Source organism: Vicugna pacos, chromosome 2, assembly GCF_048564905.1.
Source record: "Vicugna pacos chromosome 2, VicPac4, whole genome shotgun sequence".
Lineage (NCBI taxonomy): Eukaryota > Metazoa > Chordata > Mammalia > Artiodactyla > Camelidae > Vicugna > Vicugna pacos.
This window is the reverse complement of record NC_132988.1, coordinates 80,820,735-80,844,207: the sequence shown is the minus strand read 5'-3', so window position 1 is coordinate 80,844,207 and position 23,473 is coordinate 80,820,735. Positions and strand designations below refer to the sequence as shown.

General features: G+C 38.7%; 2 protein-coding genes across 11 annotated transcripts in view; one reads left to right on the top strand and one right to left on the bottom strand.

Annotated features, from left to right (window-relative positions):
- KLHL8 (kelch like family member 8) overlaps positions 1–13,241 on the top strand; it is a 64,454-nt gene extending 51,213 nt beyond the window's left edge. For 3 of the 6 annotated variants that reach the window (XR_012061235.1, XR_012061227.1, XR_012061229.1), the window contains 2 exons: positions 8,496–8,523; positions 9,376–13,241. The gene's annotated coding sequence lies outside the window, so the exon portion shown is untranslated. The remainder of the gene's footprint in view (positions 1–8,495; positions 8,524–9,375) is intronic. The other 3 variants (XR_012061231.1, XR_012061230.1, XR_012061228.1) reach the window with 3 other exon arrangements.
- Positions 13,242–14,188: 947 nt separating this feature from the next.
- AFF1 (ALF transcription elongation factor 1) overlaps positions 14,189–23,473 on the bottom strand; it is a 173,195-nt gene continuing 163,910 nt past the window's right edge. For all 5 annotated transcript variants that reach the window (XM_072943023.1, XM_072943014.1, XM_072943004.1 and 2 more), the window contains 4 exons: positions 23,325–23,396; positions 22,734–22,874; positions 20,642–20,865; positions 14,189–19,553 (listed from right to left, as the gene is read on the bottom strand). In XM_072943023.1, the coding sequence (XP_072799124.1) occupies positions 19,432–19,553; positions 20,642–20,865; positions 22,734–22,874; positions 23,325–23,396 (559 nt within the window). In that variant the 3' untranslated portion in view covers positions 14,189–19,431. The remainder of the gene's footprint in view (positions 19,554–20,641; positions 20,866–22,733; positions 22,875–23,324; positions 23,397–23,473) is intronic.

The following is a 23,473-nucleotide window of genomic DNA, read 5'->3' as shown; positions in this document are numbered from 1 at the left end:
TTGCAGGCTTGTAGTATATAAATGTGATTCTTTATGCATTAAATGGATGTTATCCTTCCAATTAGTAACCTCATGAAACATGAATTTTGTTTTTCTACCTATCTTGCCATTGCTAAAAACTTTTCTGAAACTCCTCTTTGAAAATAGCCTGAAGATCCATTTTTAGGTCTCTTGAGAGTTAATTAGTCTCATCATAGTCATATGTTAATTTTGACCAGAACTTAACTTGATAATGACATTGTGTACTTTATTCATCAGACTTGATTTCAAAATATTTTATGATTATCACAGGTGAAATTCTACCTGCAAAGAATTAAGATTTTCCTCCTGGAAAGAATTTTTTCAAAAATCAACAGTTCCAATGGAAGATTTCTAAAATTACCCTAAGCAATAGTAATTTGAGTAAAAAAGTATTTATCTTCTTTAGAAAGACAATTACTGCATGATTTCACCTATATGTGGAATCTGAAAAAAAAACAAATGAACAAACATAATAGAAACAGAGTTATAGATACAGAGAACAAACAGGTGGTTGCCAGAGTGGGGAGGTTGAGGGGAGGAAATAGGAGAGGGAAATTAAAAGGTACTGATTTCTAGTTGCAAAATGAGTGAGTCAGAGGTATCAAAAATATATTGTTTCTTTGAGAGGAAAACCTTACTTGAATGCAGAAATTCTGGTGGGTTTTGTTGTTTTAATAAATCATTCTTACATTATCTTACTGGTTGAGGCTAAATTCAGTCTACCTGAACAAACTATTTAGAATATAAGGAATTAATTTTGGGTAATAGCCCTGGAGAGCATTAATAACTACAATTTTTTAATGTATAGTCTGTGCCAGTCACTTTATAGTAACATTTTAATCTTTACAGTAATTCTGCATTTTACAGTTAAAAAGAATAAATTCAAAGACAAGTAACTTGCCCAAGATCCACAATTAATCAATGGTTGACCAGTATTCTTTGTGACTTAAAAATTCCCTTGTTCCACCTAACCAGCTATGCCTCTACTTTTTCAGGGTAGTACATACATATTTAAGGAAAGATGATCTTTTTCATAGCCTCTTCTTAGCAGTATAAATGTATTTCTGATCACTATTTTTTGTCACTTTCCATTTATTTTATTGAGATAGAAGTTTCAGGTGTACAACATGATTCAATATATATATGTTGTGAAATGATCACAGTAAATCTAGTGAACATCTGTCATCCACATAATTACAAATTTTTTTTCTTGTGATGAGAAGCTTTAAGATCTCTCTTAGTGACTTTCAAATATGCAGTGTACTTTCATTAATTATAGTCACAATGCTGTACATTACATCCCCAGGACTTACTTATTTTACAACTGGAAGTTTGTATCTTTTGATCCCCTTTACCCATTTCTCCCACCCCATACATTGCCTCTAGCAACTACTAGTCACTGTATTTCTATATGTAATATTTGATGTATATATGAAAGTAGATGCAACATGAAAGTTATTAAGCATACTAATAAAACACCTACATACCTACTCCCTAATTAAGAACCAGAACATTTCTGGTAGTATGGACTCTGTGTTCCTTAATTCCAGTCCCCAGCCTCCTTTCTTCCCAGAGGTAAGTACTGTCCAGAATTAATCATTCCTTTGCCTTTTTTCCTTCTGTTTTTATACCAGTATACCTAAGCCATGCATTGTTTACTTTCATAATTTCTTTGGTGAGCTTTATTAAAAATAATATTCTCTATGTCTTAGGTAACTTGATCTTTTCATTCAACAGTTTGTTTTTTTTTTAATTTTATGTTGGGTATAGTTTCCCTTTTTTTTTTTTTTTGCTTTTATAGTGCCAAAATGAACATTCATATATAGTTTCTTGGTACACATGTGCAAGTTTCTTAGAGTAAATACCTAGAAGCAGAGTTGGCTGTAAGATATATGCTTGATCAGCTTTATGAGAGTTTTACAAGATAATGCAAAATTACTTTCCAAAATGGTTATGTCAGTTTACAATATGGTTTATTACTTAATTGCTGTTGTAAGACCTGGTTCTTGTCAATCTGTTAGGCATAAAATTATACTTTATTGTGGCTTTAATTTGCATTTTCTTGATTGTTGAACATGTTTCCATGATTATTAATCATTCCTGTTTTTTCTGTGAAATATTTATTGATGTCTTCTGTCCATTCTTCTTTTTTCTTGTTTATACAAGAGTTCTTCATAATAGGCTACTAATATTTCCATTTTTTTTATTACACATATCTCCTCCCAGTTTATGGCTTATCTTTTGGGGTTTGGGGTAAAGAAAACTTCTTAATTTTAACCTATTCAAATGTAGTTCTTTGTCTTAAGATATTTCTTGTTTCTTCTAAAAGTCAAAGTCTCTCATAGTCGTCAGTCCACCTGGAATTGATTTGTCTATGGGTGAGAAGGAACAAATTTTATTTTTTACTATGTGGATAGCCAGTTTTCTTTAAACTGTTTAGTGACTAATTCATCCTTTCCCCAGGGACTTTATCTACATGGCCAATTTCCATGTAAGTAAACGTCTGTTTTGGGACTTTCTGTTCCATTCCATTGGTCAATTTGTCTAACCAAGTGTTAAATGACATATATGATGAATTATGGAGTATTTGTCTCTTTTCTGTTCTCTGAATTATTTACCATTGAAATAATTCATTTCTTGAACATCTTGAACCTAGTTTTCTTTTGCAGAAAAATTAACAATTCAGTGTCTTACTGGTTATATGATCTTTCAGTATTTTTGTTTGAAGTCAGTTTTGCCAAGTTTTACTTTTTAAAATATCATTTGCTGGATCCCACAAATTTTATTTGCACTGTTTTCTTTAATTTTCACTTGCAAATATTTTATAAATGTTCAATACACGTTTTTCTTTGACCCATGGGTTTAGAAGTATATTTTAAATTACCAAATATGTCTTAATTTCATTTGGTCTGACCATGGTATGTTTGATTCCACTTCATGGAAATGTACTGAGACTTGTTTTATGGCCTGTTATGTTAAACTTTGTTGTTATCTATGTATTCTTGAGAAGCCTAATGTTGTGGTGTAGTTTCTGTATTTGTATATTACATCTAACTAGCTAATTGTGTTGTTCAGTCTACTGTATATTGCTATTTTTATTTTCCTTTGAGCTGTTTGACCTGTCAGTAGAGAAATGTGTTGAGATTCTATATTGTGATTAGTTTTCTCTGTGTGTGTGTGTGTGTGTTGAAGTTTTCTGATTTATGTTTATGCTAATTTAAAAGAATTGAACGTTTTATTTTAAGTAGTGTAATTTTCAGATGTGTATTTGATTCTGTGCCTAGGGATTTTATCCTGGAAGGGTGCTTTCACTGGTTAGTTTTGAAGTGTTCATGGGGCCCAAAATACTGCAGCCCTTTCAGACCTGCCTCAGACCCTTTGTTCTCCCTTGCTATTAATAAAGGCAAAAACACATTCCAGTTTCAGTGCTGCCCTGGAGCTGGTTCTCCACATGTCTCAGTGAGTGCTTTGGCTCTCTCGTGGGTCAGTACTGGTGGTTTTCCTCCCACTCGTTGTTAACACCTCATTTGTTAATGTCTTATACCTGCTCAGATTGTGGGGTTCCTGAAACTCCTAGTTTGATTAGGATGTTCATAGGCTTTTTAAATTTATCCTACTTGCTCTGGCTGGTTAATTTTTTTTTAGGGTGGAGGATTAAATGATCAGAAATTTTACCAGTACCCCACCACTCCCCATTACCCAAAAACCTTTTTTTTTTTAATGAAGGATTTTGGTTTGTGTTTCCCTTCCACCTCCTTCAATCTTGCAGTGGTTAACCTTGAAAATTTCATTGCATATTTCACAATCTATAGTTAATCAGTATGTTAAATGCCTTTCTGAACAATGAAAGGCACTAAAATTCATCAGTTTTCTTCCAACCTTTTTTCAGTATTTTCGTTATTTTGCAGCCCATATTTAAACATGATTAAATATTTATTTGGGTTTACTTTGATCATTTTTCTTTTTAGTATCTCAGACATTCCTTCTGAGGTAATTTTTTTTCCCTGAAGGATGTATTTCAAAAGTTATTTTGGGGAAGTTCTGTTAAAGTAATCTCCATTTTTGTTCATCTGAAAATGTCCTTATTTTACTACTTTTAAAATGTATTTTTAATGTTTTCAGCTTTATTGAAGTATAATTGATGAAATTTAAAGTATACAATATGATTCGACATATGCATACTTTGTGATTATCAGTCAGGTGATTATCACAGTCCATCACCTCACAGTTACCTTTCTGTGGGTGTGTGGTGAGGACGCTAAAGGTTTACTCTCAGCAAATACACAGCACTTAACTGTTCTTGATAGTTTTACTAGATACAATTCTAGTTTTCTCTCTATTTTTAAGTTATTAGTCCACTGCTATCTGGTTTCCTTTGTACTTCAGATCAGCTGCCATCTAATTATCTTCCTTCCTATGGGATCTTCTGTTTCTCTGCTGCTGCTTTTAAGATCTCTTCATCTGTTCTGATCTGTAGTTTCAATATAGATGCATCTATGTATGTCTTTGTATTTGTCCTGCTAGTATACAGTGTGATTCTTATATTTGTGATGTATCTTTCTGCCCTGAAAATTTCTTTCATGGACTCTTTGAATATTACGTGTTTTTCTAGAACTTTAAACTGTCTTCCTACGTACTACTAACTTTGACTTCAGCTCTATGTAACCTTTTGTTAAACCATTGAATTTTTAATTTTGATTACTAGGTTTTTCTTTCCCAAAAGTCCTACTTCATTCTCTCTTAGCTACGCTTGGTAATTTTGATGGATTTTTAGTCTTAATTCCTTTCTTTTGCTGCATCTTTTTCTTTCTTTGGGTGGGTCATAGATAGTTCTTTCTGTATCCCATGGCTGATAAATCCAGTACCTGAAGTCTCAGGAGGTCTAAATCTGTTTATTGTCTCTGAATTTTTCCTTATGGTGTCATTCTTCCCTGTTTGATGATTTTGTTTTGTAAATGCATTCTTGATTGAATCTGTGGAAATCCACAAGTTCCAAATTGGGCATGTTCTTTCTGAAAGTGTTTTTCACATTTGCTTCTCTAGGCCAGGAACTGCCCTGGGACATCTTTGCTCTCTTCTTGGCTCCTGGCCTAATTCTAGGTGCTCAGGTTCAGCTAGTCTTACTGTGGTTCAGTGCTTGGTGTCCCAGTCCCAGTGCTGATAGTGGCATTTGTCCTCAGGGCATCCGTGGCTTTTGTGTTTACTTACCACTCCTGCTCAGATTCTAGCTTTTATATTGGCCTTGGAGGTTTCCTTGCTTTCCTGAGACTCCAGTAAAGCATTTTAAAGTATGTTTATAATTATCTAAGAACTAACAGTAGTGGGAGAGCCCTTCAGACTATAGGTCTTTCATAACCCCTACCGGCAGAATGTTGCCACTTCTGTTCTAGAGCCCCCCAGATGGCATAGTTTTGTCTTGTTATTCACTTAACCTTTCTCTTATGTGCTGCTAGACTTCTCTGTAAAGTTTGCATGTTGACTTTCTTAGTAGCCCTTAACAGAATGAGCTTTTTGGTCCCGTATCTTTGTCATGCCTAAAGTTTCTTTCTTAAATTTAAACTGGGAGTTCATAAAAGGATAATTCGTGAAATGTAAGATTTCTTGGCATTGGTGTGTGTATCACTTTGCCCTGCATGTCTCAAGTATCAGTTATTTTATATACACCAGTTCCTTAGCACATTGCTGTTAAATCCCTTCATAAATAGGACTCCAGAGTAGTTATGTAGATTCAGAAAATAACTGCATTCTGTCTGAAACTTTGCAACCTTTCTTTAAAAAAAAGTTTGTTTTGGCATTTGGCCAAAAGTAATAAAATTCCTACCTGACCATAAATTCCCTGATTTCCCCCTATTCGTCTGCAAACAATTATCTTTTTTCCTGTCTGGAAACCAGAGCTCAGGACTGAACAACACAGTGGCTATTTGTACTGCATTCTAACACAAAGTGCCCTAATTTTCCTGCTTCTGCTTGTTTCGTTTCTCAATACCTATTCTGATGCAGTGCTAAATCACTGTGCTTTTTTGAAGACCGGCTTTATTGAAGTATAATTTATATAATAAAAAAGTGACCCATGTTTACAACCCATGATTTAGTAAATTTATTAAGTTGTGCCAACATCACCGTAATCTAGATTTAGAACATTTTCATCATGCTTCCAAAACTTTCACGCGTCCTTCTTGCAGTCTCCACTCCTCCCCATCCTTTTCTCCCTGCCTTTCTCTCCAGGCAACCATTGATGTGTTCCTGTCCATTAATTAGCTTTTGCTGGGTATATCATATAAGTGAAACTATATTCTGTATAGTCTTTTGCATCTTGCTGTGTCACTTAGCATGATGATTTTGAGGTTCATTTTATATGTACTATAGCATTTTTACCCCCTGAATATTAGTCCATCTTATGCATATACCACATTTTGTTTATCCACTCACCGGCTGATCATTTGGATTGTCTCCAGTTTGGGGCTGTTAGGCATAATGCTGCCATGATGCCATGAGTGTTCACATAAAGCATGTTTATGAACATGTTTTCATTTATCTCGGGTGGGTTCATACAAGTGGAATTGCTGAGGCTGTTTTTTTTAAAGGAACTACGAAACGGTTACCCGTAGGGGCTGTACTGCATTATATGCCTGTCAGTGGAGTATGGGGATTCTGGTTTCTCTTCATCTTCTCCAATGCTTTGTGCTGTCTTTGTCTTTGATTATCACCATTCTCCTGGGTGTGAAGTGCGATTTTCCTTGTGTTTAGTGTATATTTCTACATTTTTTTTTCCTATAGGAAATGGCTGCTCTCTAGTGGTGCATTCTACACATTACACTTGGGAAGAGGGCACTAAATAGAAAGCTTAAAGCTAAAACATGTTAAAGTTTACATTGATTTCATGTTGTGCCTGCATTGTTTAGCACACTGAGCCCAATTGAGGCCCAGGTTCAAAATGTTCTCCTAATTACCCCTGTTAATAGTCCTTAGGACTTGGCTGGTTGGTTGTGGCTTTTACTTAATCCCTGGAGGTGCCCTATATTCAAACGAAGCTTTTGTGCTTCAGATCTCATCCACTTTATGCACTCAGACCTTTTGGTATAAAGGGTTACACCTGTGGAGTGGCTAATGCTTATGAAGTCGGGGAGGAAAAGGCCAGACACAGTTTTGTTGACTCATACCTACCACATCCTTTTAGACTAGAGCCAGAGGAGTAAATAATTCTTACTAGTGGAGTGAATGTAAATTCCTTTTAATGAATTGCACACAAGTGGAATGTCTGGTGGCTCCTTGGTATTTTCAGGTAACACTCTGTAAATATGCCTGTAGAGAGTTGTAAAATTTTAGAATGGGTCTCAGCTGCCCCCAGGCTCCTAGGGCTCTGCTGAAATGAGAGCAAGATGCACATTTAAAACTGAAAAAATTGAGCTAAAGAAGGAACCCGGCCAGGGACTGACTGACTTAAGGAATGTATATTTGGTAAGTAAACAAAGATGTGGCTTCAGGAAATTAGGGTAGTAAAACTAAACACTTAATTTTTTAAGCAAACTGTAGGTTCTTTCTTTAAACCACTAAATGTTCAAAAAGTAGGGAAAATGTACCTATATGAAATTTCTCTTAAATTTTTACACTAGCACAATGCATTTACCTAACAATGTATTTTACTTTCCTGACATGTCTGTAAAATGATCATGTATATTTGTATGTGTGTATATATACATATGTGCACACACACAAAAGCCTAGTACAAAATATTAGAAAGCATGATGGACCCATGGCGTCTGCGCATGGTTGATTTACTGCTTCAGTCAAATGGAAGCAAGAGGAGAGGCCAGACCATCCATCCTTGTGTGGCAGTTTGGTATACAGTAATTCTACGCCATAGTAAATGGATTATTTATCAATTATGTTATCAGTTGGGGTGGGTAAAGGGGTATAAGGTTTAGGACAGAAGGTAGTTTGTTCAACTTCAGGATAAGCATTGGCTAGTAGGGAAATTGAAATAGTTGGGGATTAAAATTTTTAAATATGCATCCGAAGTTTAATGTTGCTATAACAAATACTGCTTTTAAAAAAATTAGTATGTGGAGATTTTGATTAATCCAATGTCATTGCCAAAACAACAGATTCTGGAATTACTTAACAGACAAAATTTTATCCTCTGCCTTTGTTTTGGAACCAAGTCTGATGATTTATATGAACAGTATTGTTTAACTCTTCCCAGAAAAACTATCATAAAGTCAGTAGGGTATGTGTGTATGCTTGCCTGCCTAGTTCTGCAAACAGTTTTAAAGATGTTATAAATTTGTTTTGAACAATGGTAACAAATGTGTAGAACACTCCCCATCCCCTGATGATCTTGAAGGACAGTGGGTTTTTTTTTTTTTGGTAAGTTCTGTGTAGTTAACTCACATTTAATAGGGAAATGTTTGATTGCTAATATTTTCACTGTAGACTCTAGGATATCATTTTAACTCCTTCCTTTTTTGTTACAGGTGAGGAAGTAGAGTACCAGACATTCAGGTAACTTGCTCAAGACAGAGGAGGATGTTTGTTTTGCCTAGATGCCTATACCCTATATGGGCCCCAGTTGGACCCTTCTAAGTCATCAGTTTCTGAGTTGAAGTTTTATTTGGTCCCTTTACTCTCAAACCTAGAAGAGCCAGGGGGAATTCATGCTGTTGCCTGTTTTAGTTATTTCATATTTGCTGGGACTTTAAACTTTAAAGGCTACTTTACATCATTCATGACTTCTAAAAATTGTTTTCATGCTACTTTAAAGGTTTATCACATATTTAATATTTTAAATTTTTTTCTATTAAGTAATCCATGCCCTCAAATAGTATACAAATGAGAAAAAAACCTGTCCATCTCAGCAATCACTAGAATTGTGTTAGTGTCTTGGCTAGCACTGGTAAATGGAGGACCTCTACAAGACAGCACGTGAAGCAGCGTTAGACAAGGACTCCTTCCCCCGCCACTGTGCTGTTGAAGTTTCTGTGGCTGCAGGTTCTCGAGACTTCCTTCTCAGTTTGTTTTGTAAAACCTATTCCTGCTCATAATCCAGTTTTACTGATTGTCCCCAGTAAAATCCCAAAACGGTTAAATGTTAATTGCTTGTGGATGACATTTTTAAAAAGCTTATAAAAGCCACATTTCCTTCAGTTTGTTCTCAAGAAAAATCCCTTCCTAACTTGAGGTCAAACAGATCTATACCATAATGAGTTTCATCTTTTACAAGCTGCTTGACCACGGACATAGCTTAAATTTCATCATCTGTAAAGCAAAGTAACGACTCATCTAAAGGTGGTTTTAAAAATACAAACCATAGAAAATACATGTTCCTTTCCTCTTCTCCATGTTTTCACTTTCTAGGCCTGTTGTGCTAGAGCGATGGGAGTGTCATGGATGAGGTAAATGAAAGGAAAAAAGGCCGAATGGCTCCATTTTGCTGTGGGGAATTCAGGACCAACACATAAGCATAAGAGGAATGCTGTCCTCCGCCTAACAGTTAGTTGGTTGAAGTAACCCAGTCTGAACAGTGTGACCATAGGGTGTTCACTTTAGCATCTGTGTTAGGACCACTGACAAGGCAGGACAGTGGGTATCTCAGTGTAAAATCACCAGATCTGAAGTTAACCTGTCACCTGGGTGGAAAGAGACATGCAATCCAGGAGCTGGGCAGCCTGACACATATTCTGAAGCAAGTCACTTTGCACACAGGAATCACTCACACTTTGGATGGGAGTAAATTTCACAGGGGTAAAAAAAAAAAAATCAGTCTTCCTTTGCTTTTTGCCTTCATTTAAAATAAGCAAATGTGAAGTTAATAGGGCTAGTCAAGTAAGGCTCAGGACTGACACATCAAATTTTAGGTTTGATTTCTGGGGCCGTAGGGAAACCTATAGTGAAATTCCTTATGTATGCCCACTGGGTCTCAAACCGTTGCCAATGTTTTACAGCTTCCAGTTTATCCAGGATGAGTGTCAGTTCCTTGGACCAAGAAATAAGTTTTAAAGATTAATGGAACTTTAAATCCTGAAGATCCATGTCAGGGATTGACCATCACCTCCAATGCTGGAAAAAGTGGGGAAACGTAAGCAGCCTGTGATGTCGTCCGAGGTGCAGGCAATGGAACAAACCTGGGAAGTCATGCAGTATGTCAGAGGCAGTCAACAACCTGAAGAGAGAGTCTCACAGAAATAAGTACAAAAACAGGCATTCCACAGAATCAGAAATCCCAGTGGCCAAATAAATTTGTGGCAAAATGGTTAACTTCAGTTGTCAGAGAAATGCAAATTTAGAGCATAATACTGTTTTTCACTTTGCAGCCAAAGCTGGCAAGAACTTAAGCTCATCCACAGTTGGTATAAGAGCTTCTAAGGAGAAGTGGTTTGGTAACAACAAAATTTTTTTTAATTTGGTTTATCTTCTGACCCAGATATCCCGCTTCCAGAAATTTATCTTTTAGAAACACAAGAATGCATGATGATGTGTGTACCAAGACTCCTCAGTACAGCATTGTTTGTAACAGCAGAATAATTGGGTGGGGTGCCAGGGGAGGCTTATGTGCATAACGGGAGAATGTTTAAATAAGTGGTGATATAGCCTTACTACACAAAATGATTAACAGAAGACATATAAAGTGGAAAAAAATACAGTATATCCAATTTTATGTATAAAAACAATGTGTAAGTACACAAAAATGTTCTGTGCACACAAAGTGTGCCAAACTTAATGGTTTACTTTGTTGAGGAAGGGATGAAGTAAACTTGCTCTAAATTCTTTTTGCTCTGTATGCTCATGTGTCTTTTTTTTTTTTTTTAATCTATTTGTAAATCAGTTTGAAACAATTTTTACAAGATTTCAAAATGGTAACTCTTGTAGTTGTAGGCTTGGGGGATCTCTGCAAAGCCACTCTACCAGGTCACTCACTCCCTTGAGATGCTTGGGAAGACCTCAGGTGCCATTGGAATCTCTTCAAAGACTACAGGACAAAGATGGAAAAACAGGAAGTTAAATAGTTAACTAAAGACATTTTTCTGAAGCCCATGCAGTTGAGTACAATTGGTTTTCCAGTAATGGTGTATATATGTGTATGTATGCACGTGTGTTGCTCAGGTGATAATTTACAGGAATATTTAGCAGTGGAGAGATACAGACCCGTAGCTGTTTCTGCCTCCGACGTGTGAAATAAGGTAAACGAGATGTTAGGGCTGGGCCCCAGAAATTGAGAAGGGTGATGTAAAGCACTTACCCAGAGCAGACACATGGTCTTTTAAAGTTAAAATAGAATTGTCTGTTTAGAAAGCATTCCAAGAGCCACCCTCCAGTCTGTTCTAAGGGCACAGGTCTTCATTATCAGAGCCTCGCTGTCTCACTGCAGTCTTGGCTTTCAGTTGAGTGTGGTCTGTGGGGAAACCACAAACACTGACAGAATCCTGTTCTAAGACAAAACAGGCTCGATGGTTATACTTTTCTAATCACAACCAAGTTAGAGAGAAACCCCGATTATATTCTGAAGACCCACTAGGCTTCAAAGCTGTTTGGAATGGATTGAGGGGGTTCTAAACACTACCTAGATGTCTTAATTAAAAGTGGCCGGGATTGTGACAATTTATATTTGCAGCATCTCTGGCAAAAAGTGAACAAATGCTCGTTTAAATAACTCAAACTCCAGAAGTGCCTAAACACTGATTTAAAGCCTGAGAAGGACACACACAGGAGGGTTTCTGTCTCACCTCAGAGTTGCCACCGGTAATCAGCAATAGGAAATGGGCCTCGCAGTGTCCTGGGAAACGGTCCTTACATACAAAAAGCGGAAACTGCGGACATTGATAGAAGTCGGCCTACTTAAAACTAAACAAACTTTGTTTAAAAAGTACCATAATAAAAACTGAAAGGCAAGATACTTTGGAGAAAAATATTTACAACATAAGAGGTTAATATCCTAAATATATAAATCAAGAGGAACAAAGATGAATAGCCCGGAAGGATCATCTGTTCTTTTTTACTACTCAGCATCCTCTGTTCATTAACAGAACCTTTCCTAGTTGTGAACTCATTCCATATGATACTTAAGTGACAACTTTCCCCACATCTGCCCAGTTGGGAACTCACACTGGGTCTAGGTCTAGAGTATTGGGCATGTAACCCATGTGCCACACACGGCACCTTCACATGTAAGGGAACAAATACTGTAAGAATGAAAATGTAAATGAAAACATCAGAAGACACTGTTTCCCACCTATCAAATGGAGTGATCTTTTTTTCGCCTTTTTTGTTTTTTCCAAACATAGTACAGTTGGTAAAGGAGTAAATGATCACTGAATGCTAAAATCAGTAAGTGAAAGATGGCTGCAACAGGGAAAGGCCCCTATTAACAGTTTTGGTGACCGTATCTTAACCAAAGACTCAAGAGTTACCATCACTGACGATTTTAGGTGCCTTCTTATGTGATGCAATACAAAATACCCAGCACCACCTTTGAAAGATTCTTGCCAAATATAATCAAGCCTCTAAACCTAAGCTTACAGAGAATCTACATAGGAGATAAGGGAATGAATTAAAGGACACTGAGGGAAACACAAATCCAAGATGCAGAACATTACATTAAAGAGACATAATGACCAACTGTAATGTCTAAAACTTGACTGAGTCTTGGCTCAAAAAAATGAGCTGTAAGACCTTTGAGGCACAATTACAGAAATTTGAATGTGAACTGAATACTAGATGTTGAGAAATTTTCTTAGCTGCTGTAATGGTATTGTGGTTATGCTGGAAAACGTCCTGAGAAATGCATGCTAAAGTTTTTAGGGGTGAAGTGTAACTCAGTGTAAATATACATATGCACACATTTTCATTAAAAACTATGAAAAATCGAATCTGTCCAACTAGTTTGCTCCAGCAATGGCTGTGGGAGCATTCTTTATGATATCCCCAAATCAGAAATAATGTCTAACATGGGGGTTGCTTGAATAAATTGGTACAACCATACAACGGACAACTTCTACTAAAACTCTGTAATAGACAAGATGTGACATAGAAAGTTTTTGTGGATTTAGAATAGATAAACAAGATTATACTGTATAGCACAGGGAAATATACACAAACTCTTGTAGCTCAGAGAAAAAAATGTGACAATGAATATATATATATGTTCATGTATAACTGAAAAATCGTGCTGAACACTGGAATTTGACACATTGTAAAATGATTATAAATCAATAAAAAATGTTTAAAAAAAAGTTTTTGTGGAAAAGATGAACGCCATCAGAGAGGTTTAATGACCCATTATCCTTCAAGGCCTAGTTCAAATGAGATCTTGTCCCTGGAGCTTCCCTTACTCAGGACTAACACATTCCCTTTCCCACACCTGCTGTTTCCCACACAGGTCTTGCTGGCTTGTCAGCTTTACTATAAGCTTGCCAAGGGTGAGTCCATTTGTTCGTAGGATCAACATAAGTAGGGGTCTACCTAGTGTAACAAAAGAATCAGAGGGGAGGAGGTGGGTACTAAGGACTTTATCAGTGTTCAGTCAGACTGGAGCATCAACTGTTGTGATACTGCAGTGAGGGGAGGGAATAAGTTAAAACAACAAAAAAAAAGCCACCAGCCTGAGTGTTCATGCCAGAGACACTATGCTATGCTAAGCACACCATCTAATGTGATCCTCACCATCTCATTAGGCAGACACCAAAGCAACAAAGTATAAATGAGAAAAGAAACTTAGGTTAAGTAACTTACCCATGGTCACACAGCAGACTGGAGAGCCAGGATTCGAATTTAAGAAGTCAGATTTCAGCACCTAGATTATTTCTTTCGGAGGGGCAAAAGGAGGAGAGACCAGATGGCCCTTAGGTTCCTTCCAATATTAACATTCTATAAACAATCTGTCTACCCAGCAAACTGAAAATCGGCGAATTTGGTCACTGGCAGCTGATGTTAGGATAAGCCATGCGGGTGATATTAAGCTAATTTTTGTTGATTGAGCTCTTGAAAAATAAACTGAACAGAAGGATGTGCTGTCCTCTGCCCACACTTCCCCCATTGCAAGAGTAAACACATAGTGTGAATAAGGGCTCATTATTCCATGTGAGACTCCTTTGGCTGTAAGTGGTAATTACGTATAGCGATTTTAGGAATTACTTTATATTCAGGCCAAGTAAAAGCATGGATTCCACCCAAATGATTTCTCTAAATTTTTATTTATTTTTTTTTTTACAGCTCGATCCTCTTGTCAAAAGTAAAGAATTTGAAGACGAACAAGTCAATTACATGTTTTTTTAAACAGTAATTAATCCTCATTACAGAAAACAACAAACAAAAGATCTGTGGCACATTATCTTTGGAAAGATCTTTTGCAAATTTTTCTTCTAAAAAAAAGAAAAACTATAATTCTCACAGATCACGTATGTCTTTCAAAGGACTACACAAGGCAGCTAGATTTTATTCACAGAAGCCCCAAGTTGCAGTTCCAGCTGAAGTAGATAAAACACATGGAGTCCCCTCACCCGTGCTGCACATCTTCCCACCAAGAGCATCGCTGCTTTCCTATCCTACATACAAAATCACGGTGTGGACTAGACAGCGGGCACGTTATTTCACAATAATTAAAGAAAAATTCATATTATTTTAGAGATAGACCAGTGATCTTCATTTATCAACTGGACAATTTATTTTTTAAACAATTTCAATAATACCAAGATTTGACTTTCCTCTAAAGTTATAAGAAAGCAAAAAAATATATAATATAATATATAATGGTAATAAATAAAAAAAAGGTAACCCTGCTCAGGTATCATCCAAAACATGATCACATTCAGAAAAAAAATCAAAACAAGATTTGGGACTATCGTGTATAAACACACACACACCAACATGAACAGTGTATACTTGCTATCTGAGGGGGGTGTGCAGTAATTTTAATAATACATGTTGATGGCCTGAAAATTAACAAAAGTTAATTAACGAAAGTTAATACTGCCTGTTTTAAGCATCGCTTAAACATCTACTTTTAAGCAAAGCAAGTTATCTTCCTTAGGTCAGCCACTGCCCGGTCTGACCAGCGCAGCCCGGTCAGCCTCGCTGTCAGTGGTCTTATTCCCTTGTCCTTCCAGGCCGGTGTAGTACTATCCGGGCTCACAGGGAGCTGTAAGTCTCCCTCCTGCCCTCTTGGGGAGAGAAATACATATAGGCACTTCTCTACCCATCACAGTACCTGTCAACATCCGACACATTGTGGAGCACAATACAGTGTGACTTTCCCCAGGACAACAGGAAATTTACAGCCACCTTAAGAAAGGTGGTAGATGGTGCTTGTCAACTCCTCATAAATAAGAACTAAAGAACATGGCCAGTGGTCACAATTCATTCTCAGATTCTTGGTGATTAGCACAACTGGACTGGATGTTTGAGGTTTACTTGGTAGAAATACCACTTGCAATGTTTGAAGGAAAATCCCCCAACACCATGTTACTCTGCTGCCACTCCACCTCCCACAAACAAAATGACAAAAGATAAAGCACAGGGGAAAAACTCACATCCATAAATTCTAAATAGGATAAAAAAACAAAAGAGGCAACCCACTAGAGAAAGAGAAGGGAGCAAGTACCGCTATAATCCTGACCACGATGAGCAAATCTCTACACCTGTGTTTCTAAAAGGTCAAATATTCTTGCAAGATTTAAATACTACTAATCAGTATTTAATAGATGAAGTGGTTCAGTTTTTCACAGATTTTGTGTAGTGTCTGGGAATATAAATCCTTAAGAAAAAAGTAGAATCTGTGGTGGGAGGTGTAGGAAAACAAGGCTTATTTGATTCACTTACCTTAAGATGGACAAATACACCTCAAACTTCATGAAGCAGAAGAGAAAAAGGTGCAAGATCCACCTCACATCTCTTAAAGCCATGGCAAAATAAATATAGCATTATTCCAAAATTAGGTTTGGTCAACAAAGGCACAATAAATATATCCAATTCAGCTAGCGCACGTGCGCATGTGTGCGTTCAAACACACATATTTCCTTTTATATAGAGATAAAAGTTTTGTCCACTTGGGAGGGCACAATGGTTCTTTCTGTTTCTAAAAATTATTGAAGAATCATTAAAAAAAAATAGTAAGATCCTGATCCTACTAACATTAATATTTAAGGTACCAATTAAGGAAAGTTTTCAGCCAGAAAAGAGTAGTTTGTCAGCTTCTAAACATCCTGAGAATGGGCATTTAAGGATATAAAACAAGGGAGAAAAGTGTGGTCCAATCTGTCTAGGGGAAATAGCTAAACATTTTTGTCAAAACAGATTATAAAATAAAGGTCCTTTTGTTCCAAAAAAAAAAAAAATCAGGGACTTTCCCCACTCAGTCTGGTAGTTAAATCACAACATCAGGTAAGTCCCGTTCCTACCGTAGTTCCGGTCCTGGTAATACGCCGGCTGGACTCTGCCACTCCTCACCACACCTAGCACCTGGCTGATGTTTTCACATTCATAACCCAGTGTCATCTGGTAAATTGCAGTAAAGTATTTTTCACCGTTTAGCAGGGCCCTTAGTCTGGCTAAAATCTTATGTTCAGTGATTCACATTTTAATTATCTTCAAGGACAGAAACATTCAACATTTTAAAAAGTAAAACAGTATTTTTCCATTCCCTAATAAAGACAGACACACACACACTAGAAACTGTAGTGGCAAAGGCAAGATTTTTACACTCAATTTTCACTCAAGATGTTTTTTGTATGTGTCTCACTGTGAAGTGTGTACTACTATGGTTGTTTTAAGAACTTCACACATTGAAAAGCTTAATTTTATAATCTAATCCTTTCAATTATCTACCTCAGTACAAAATTTGCCTTTGGGGATTTAAGCATGCAGTGGAAAAGTGCAAATGACTTAAAAACCCTTTAGATTTCTATATAAACTGTAACAGCAAAAAGACCTTAGGGACATCAAGGATTCATCAGCCACTACCTCTTACATACTCTATTTAAAAAGTAGCCATTAAGATTTCTTTTAGGTACGATGCATGTTGCAGTTAAGAATCAGAAATACTCCATGATCAAAATAGTACAAACTGATCTCTGCAAATTCATTAGTTTTTCAAGGGACAAATAAAATTTCAATATAAAGATCAGGGAGAGGAAAACGCACAAAGAATAAGGCCACTGAAAAAGGAATCACTTCTTTTAGACACAGCTGAGAAATTGACTTGGAAATGTCTTCAAAGGGGGCTCTGTGGCTCCCGACAGGACACACACACTCGGCACGGTCTGCACAGACCAGAACCTGTGCTCAAGAACGCACCCTTCCAGACTGACTGGTGGCTTGTACTGGGGACTGATGGGGTGGAGGGGGACGGAAGAGCCAAGGGATTAGGAGGAAAAAAGATGTTAAGTAACCACATAAGCCTGATCCTGGTATCTTGTCTCCAGGTAAGAGACGGACACACAATGCCGTAACCATACAACCTACCAAGCAATTACTGTTAACAACAGGTTCCTTTCTAGATGAGTAGTTTAAAAAGGACCATGGCTTTGCTTTAGAACATCCATCAAAGAAATCAGCCCATCAAGATCACACATCAAGTTCTTATGCTCCGATATTACAATTGCTGTAATTCTCTGGCTTTAACCTAAACATGAGGTTAACAGACCTCTGTCCTAGCTAGTGAGAACCAGAGAACAGGCTGGATAATGTAAGACACTGAGGGAACAGCTTCACACAAACAATTCATATTGTGAAAAATAAGCATCACTCCCATCCTCTACACATCCCTTTTATATAGTTACCAAGTTATCAAGACAGTTCTTACATTCATCATATGGACCTTAGACCTCTTCACTATAAATAAAGATGGTGCTCCCTTCTTCACTAATAAATAAATATGACAGTGTCAAGCATGCTTGGTGCGAAACAACGTGCAGAGGAGCAGGACGGGATGAAGGGAGAAAAGTAAACGAGCTGTAGCAATAACACTCACTCCTCAATTGTTAATACATGTGCAAATTCTACTTCTAACAGGGATAAAAAGAACTGGCTTCTAAAAACACTGCACTCAAAATAATGCTTCCAATAATAACCCTCCAAGTTTCAATGAAAAAAATCTGTGCTTATGAATATGTGGGATTTTTTTTTCCATTTTAGGTCATTCAGAATAAACTTGGGTTAATGTACAGAATCTGGCAATAGCAACTTACGGGAAGGCCACAGTTTCTCTTCAATCTAATCAAACCTAGTTGACTGAGAACACTCTGGAGTGAAGGCATGCGGTGACAATTTCTTTTTAAAGTCTAATTAACCACCCCAAATTGCCACAGCCTCGCAGGAAGTTAGTTTCTCCTAGACAATCAAGGGCTCTCAAAGTCTAGTTCTGCTATAAATATAAAATAATTCGTAGCACAAAAATATAGCCTCTCTAAGATTTCATTTTTCTTTGTTCGCTGACAAAACTCCGAGTTGGTTAGACAACACGAGTTACCACATAACTGTAGACCACAGATCAGCACCTCAAATTCCAGCGCCACTTAAACAAAAATCAAAAAGCACTTCAGCCATCTTGTCACGGACAAATGTTGGTTCCCAGTTCCCTTCTTCCCCAACGTAGAAAATTCAGAATATAGTCAATGTGACGGACTGCCCTTCACTGAAGGAGGGGGTGGGAATGGCGGCACCACGTCCTCTGTCCTACATGGGGACCTCGAGATGGCTCCCCCGGGTGCTGGAGCTTCTCTCTCTGCCACTCCAATGTGGGCTGACTTCTGACCCAGTAATGGGAGAAACCAGAGCTGGGGTGAATGTGCAGTACTCCAGGCAATGGGGGGGATGCCTTCAATTGTATAAATTATGACAATACTTGGTATTATCAAAGCCACTGTTCACTGGTGGAAAGTGGGGTACAGTGGAGTCCTTCACAACTCACGTTTCATAGATGACCCTTAGAATTTATTAAACAAATTATTTCCCCTATAACTTAAAAGCAAAAAGAAAACATCCACAAAACCCTACACCAAAATTCACTGTTAAAGAAACTCCCTTCTGGGAACAAACTAATGTGGCTACTGAGATGATGTGAATTTGCTTTCAGAGTTGAAATTGCTTCTCCTCATTCCATTTGCATCCTGCTGGTTAAAAAAGTAAGGAAATGTTTCTAGACCACTCATACACCCACAAAGGCAACATTGCACTTCTGTCCTTTAGTCAGGAAAGGCAAGATCATCTCTGGGGCCAGCTTCCTCTTCTCTGCTTCTGCATAACCATCGTGTCCAACCAATGATTCCACAGTTCTTGAGAGTTTCAGTGAACAAATGTCCTGGCCAACTCGTGGTGCTTCTCTTCTTGAGTCTGGTGTCCTGCTGAGACAGATGTCTGGATGTCTTGAGGCTTCCAATGTGCAAAAAAGTTCCCAAGACATCAGATCAACCTGGGCCTCCGTTAAGGTGTTTTGGTTACTTGTTTTAGCCGCTGAAAACCCTGTCTTGTGTAGTGCACCAGATCCATCAAACTGCTGTTAAGGGCCAGGGTGCACACACTTGTGCTGAGCTGAGCAAAGAATTCTGCAAAGCAAAACCAAAACCACATAAACACACTCGCACACACAAAAATAAAAATGAAAATGTGAAAAGTCAAGGTTCCAGAAACTATATCCCCCACATTATTCTGTACTTCATCTAGCAGAGCAAAAAAAAAAAAGAAAAAGAAAAAGAAAAAGAAAAAGAAAAAGAAAAAGAAAAAGAAAAAGAAAAAGAAAAAGAAAAAGAAAAAGAAAAGAAAAGAAAAATCACCATCTACTGCAAAAGCCTGCTAGTTCTCCATGTCCTGCCACTAGTCTAGAAGGGTAGGAACTAGGTTTGTTTCAGAGCTGAGTCCACAATGCCCAGCACAGTGGCCAACCCTGGAAAAGACCCAATGTATACCTCTGGATCAATGGATGCATGAATGAAAAATAAAACAGCACAAAACAAAACATCCAACACATTAAAAAAAAAAAAAAAAAAAAGCATCACCAGTTTGCTTAAAAAGAAAGCAAAGTTTCAAGAGGCTATGGGGAAAGTAAGCAGCTGGCCGAGTTCTTCCCCACGGTCAGGAAAGATGGCGCCGTGGCATTCTACCCCAAGCAGTGCCTCGGGCAGCACGCCCTGCCATCTCCCAACCTTGGATTTCTCCAAGGGCCTTCCTCCCAAACAAATCTCTACAATGCTACTAAGCCGTATTTCTTGTACTGGCGCTAATCCTCTTCTTAACATGTGCTGAACAAACAATCAGCTTGGTGCTTAGGTTACCCTACTCCCCATCCCCAGGGTGCCGTGCCTGGGGTCAGCCGACCTTCCCTTCCCGGTCTGCTCTGCCTTTTTGCAAGCACCCCCGTTCAGGCTGAAACAGTGACACCGGAACTTCTGAAGGGGCAAGGTGCTGAAGCCACTTCGAATCTCATTTTGCTAAGATCTAGCCACAGAAACCCACCCCCACGCCACAGGGCTCAAGGAAGGACTGTGACTAGGTTATCAGATGGAATGGAGAAAGCGTGAGAAGGGGAACAGGTACGCAGTTCTTTTCTTTGAAAAACTGAACATAAAATACGTACAGTGTTATTATGCCCCTCCCAATCCCCACGCCCCAGTAATACCACCACAGAACCCTCTACCTTTATTCTTCTGCGTGAGGACCTCAGCCTGTTCCCAAAGGTCAAAGGCAGTAAGGACGTGGGAAGTGATGGTGACGTAGGAGGAGGTCATGTTCTGGATGGTGACGGGGGTACTGACGGCGGGAGGCAGCCCACTGCTCCCCGCGCTGCCGGCGCTGGGCTGGGAGCCTCCGGAGCCCGCTGGAGAAGGCATTGGAGAGAGGGGGGACGGCGTGCCTGTGCTTCTGGAAGTGGAAGAAAAGAACCGGTTCATCACCTAAACTCCCACATTACAGAATTCCTGTCTCTGGGACCCGCACGGCTCAAGTCACAAAGTTTTAGTGTGTTCTTGCCAAAATGACAACCACTTCTAAAATCATTTCTACAAGGACAAAGAGGCACACTTCACCTTCAGTATTCTGGAAATTTATTTCATAAAACACAGTGGGATGGGGTCCTCTGAATGGAAAAAGTAACTGGGTAGAGGTGAGGTGTCCTTCACTGGGCGTAGAATCAGGTGGACAAATCCGTATTCCAAGTGTATTTCCCACGCCCTTTACATATGCTATCCAGCGGCCTGGAATCCCTTTCTCTTTTCATCCCTGATCCAACTTCTCCTAGTAAGACAATACTTCCCGGGAAGATGGTCCTAGTCTCCTATGTATTCATTCTTTCATCCGCTCAGTACACGTTACGGAGAGCCTCCTCTGCACCTGACACTCTTCCACACACTGGGGCTACATCCTAGCTTCCTTTCTGCCATCACCTGAACCTCTCTCTCTGCATTTATCACAGCCCGCGATGCTTTTCTGTCTATTCCTTTTCCTGCCTCACAAGCATCTGGAAGGCAGGGACCATTCCTTATTAATCTCTGCATTTCCAGCACTTAGCACAGCAGGTGCTAAGAGGGGGCTCCTGATAAACACTGGGCCAGCCCACCCTCTGCATCAGTGGCTCAGTATGTCCTCTGCTCTCCTCCTGACTGTACAAGTGAACAAGTGCCTTGATGCGGATCAAATGAGAAACGCAGGCGAAGTCACTCCGACATCTCAGGACTGACAGAGAATGGGAAGGTGGGTGTGCAGCAGTGGCCCATGAGGTAGTTACATGTGCCCTGGGCTGCACGGGTCCCAGGTGTCCCCAGCAGGACGTACATGTTCAAAGACTAGAAGTAGAAGCTCCCCAGGGGCGCTGTTTACTGCTGCGCCTCTGCACCGAAAACAAGGAAGGTGCTCAGTACACACAGGCTGGACGACTGGTGAAGGAGCTCCCAAAAACCACGTGACTGACAACCTATTAACGCAGAACAGCATCTCAGAGGTGGGAGTCATGAAAATTCTCAGAGGTAAAGAAGCTACCTCTCAATCAGGGCTTTCTGTTTTTAAGAGAGGTCATATGGGAATCTCTTCTTTGGAATGTGCTGGAAATGGGGTCATTCTTTAGGTGATAGTCTTAAAATAGCAAAACCTATCAGAACCAGGAGCTTTTTAAGGAGCACGACCAAATTAAAAGAATGTACACACACACACACACACACACACACACACACACACACACACACCTAGGCAAGTACTAAAAAGAAAATTCTATCTTCATCTTAAAAACACCCACAGAAGGACTCTGGTTTTTCAGTATCTTATGGAATATGTGAGCAACTTCAGTTCACAAAGTGGGGGAAAGAACTGAGCCAGACCTAACTGTTCTCATTCTAACGTCGCTGCTACAGACCCTGGAGAAGGTGGAAGGCATGTGGTTCAGGACAGTGCTTGTTTACTGAAATACCCAGACAATCTGTTGTGGAGAAGAAGGACTGTGGCTCTGGTCCTGCTGGCTCTGTCTGTTCTGTGCTGTTAGGCACTTCCACATATCCTCCCCCTCAGAGCTCTAAAGTTTGAACTCTGTATTCTTTCCAAGTATCATTTTATGTTGCCCAACCAGCAAACACCTTGATTTACAATTATTCCTCAAAAAGGCAGAAACATGCCAGTGATTTAAGCTGAAGGAGCAAATCAGCACATAGATACATATAATTTTTTGAAAAGCTTAAGTCACAGCAAAAGGTAAAAAAGAAAGACATCATTTGGGAAGTTATTTAAATTAGACTGATCATTACCTTGCAACACATGGAGAAGGTGCCTGAGTGACTTTGGAGGAAGTCTTGAAGAAGTGTTCGTTGAGAGTGCGGGAATACTTTATTGCTATATCTTTTTTACAACGGAACATGGCCATGTTCAAAATGGACTGGCAACGCATGCTATGAACATAAAACAAGGTGAAGTGAAGTATGACCACGCAGACACGAGCATCTGTACTACAGGAAGGCAGGCTTGACTCCTTCCACCCCAGCGAGCACACTGGGCTTTTCACCATCAACCCGAGCAAGAGGATCTCAAGACTCTCACTGCACCGTTCACATTATCATCAGAGTAAATATTGGTGAAAAAACACAAATATATACAAATATAATTGAAGTCACAAGCCTAAAGGTCCTGAGTCATCAGTAACATGGCAGTAGACGCCGTTTCACAATAATTAATTATCAGTGGGATTAACCCCTTGGCCATACATCCTGCCACTTTCTGGTATTGACCTGCCTTTCATGATAATTTTCACTTTAAGAAAACATATACCAGAATCTCTTTGTAATATCGAAAGATGCAAAAGCAACTGTAATACTATTCAGATAAAGGGGGAAAGTACACACCATAAAACAGCAAATATTTTCTCTTGTGTTGGTGTCGTGGCATCTGAGAAGGATTTTAATGACATTATGAACCTACGGGAAAATATAAAATTATATCAGGTTAAAAAAAGGCATCAAGAAAACCCCAGACACAGAGACACCTTATTATG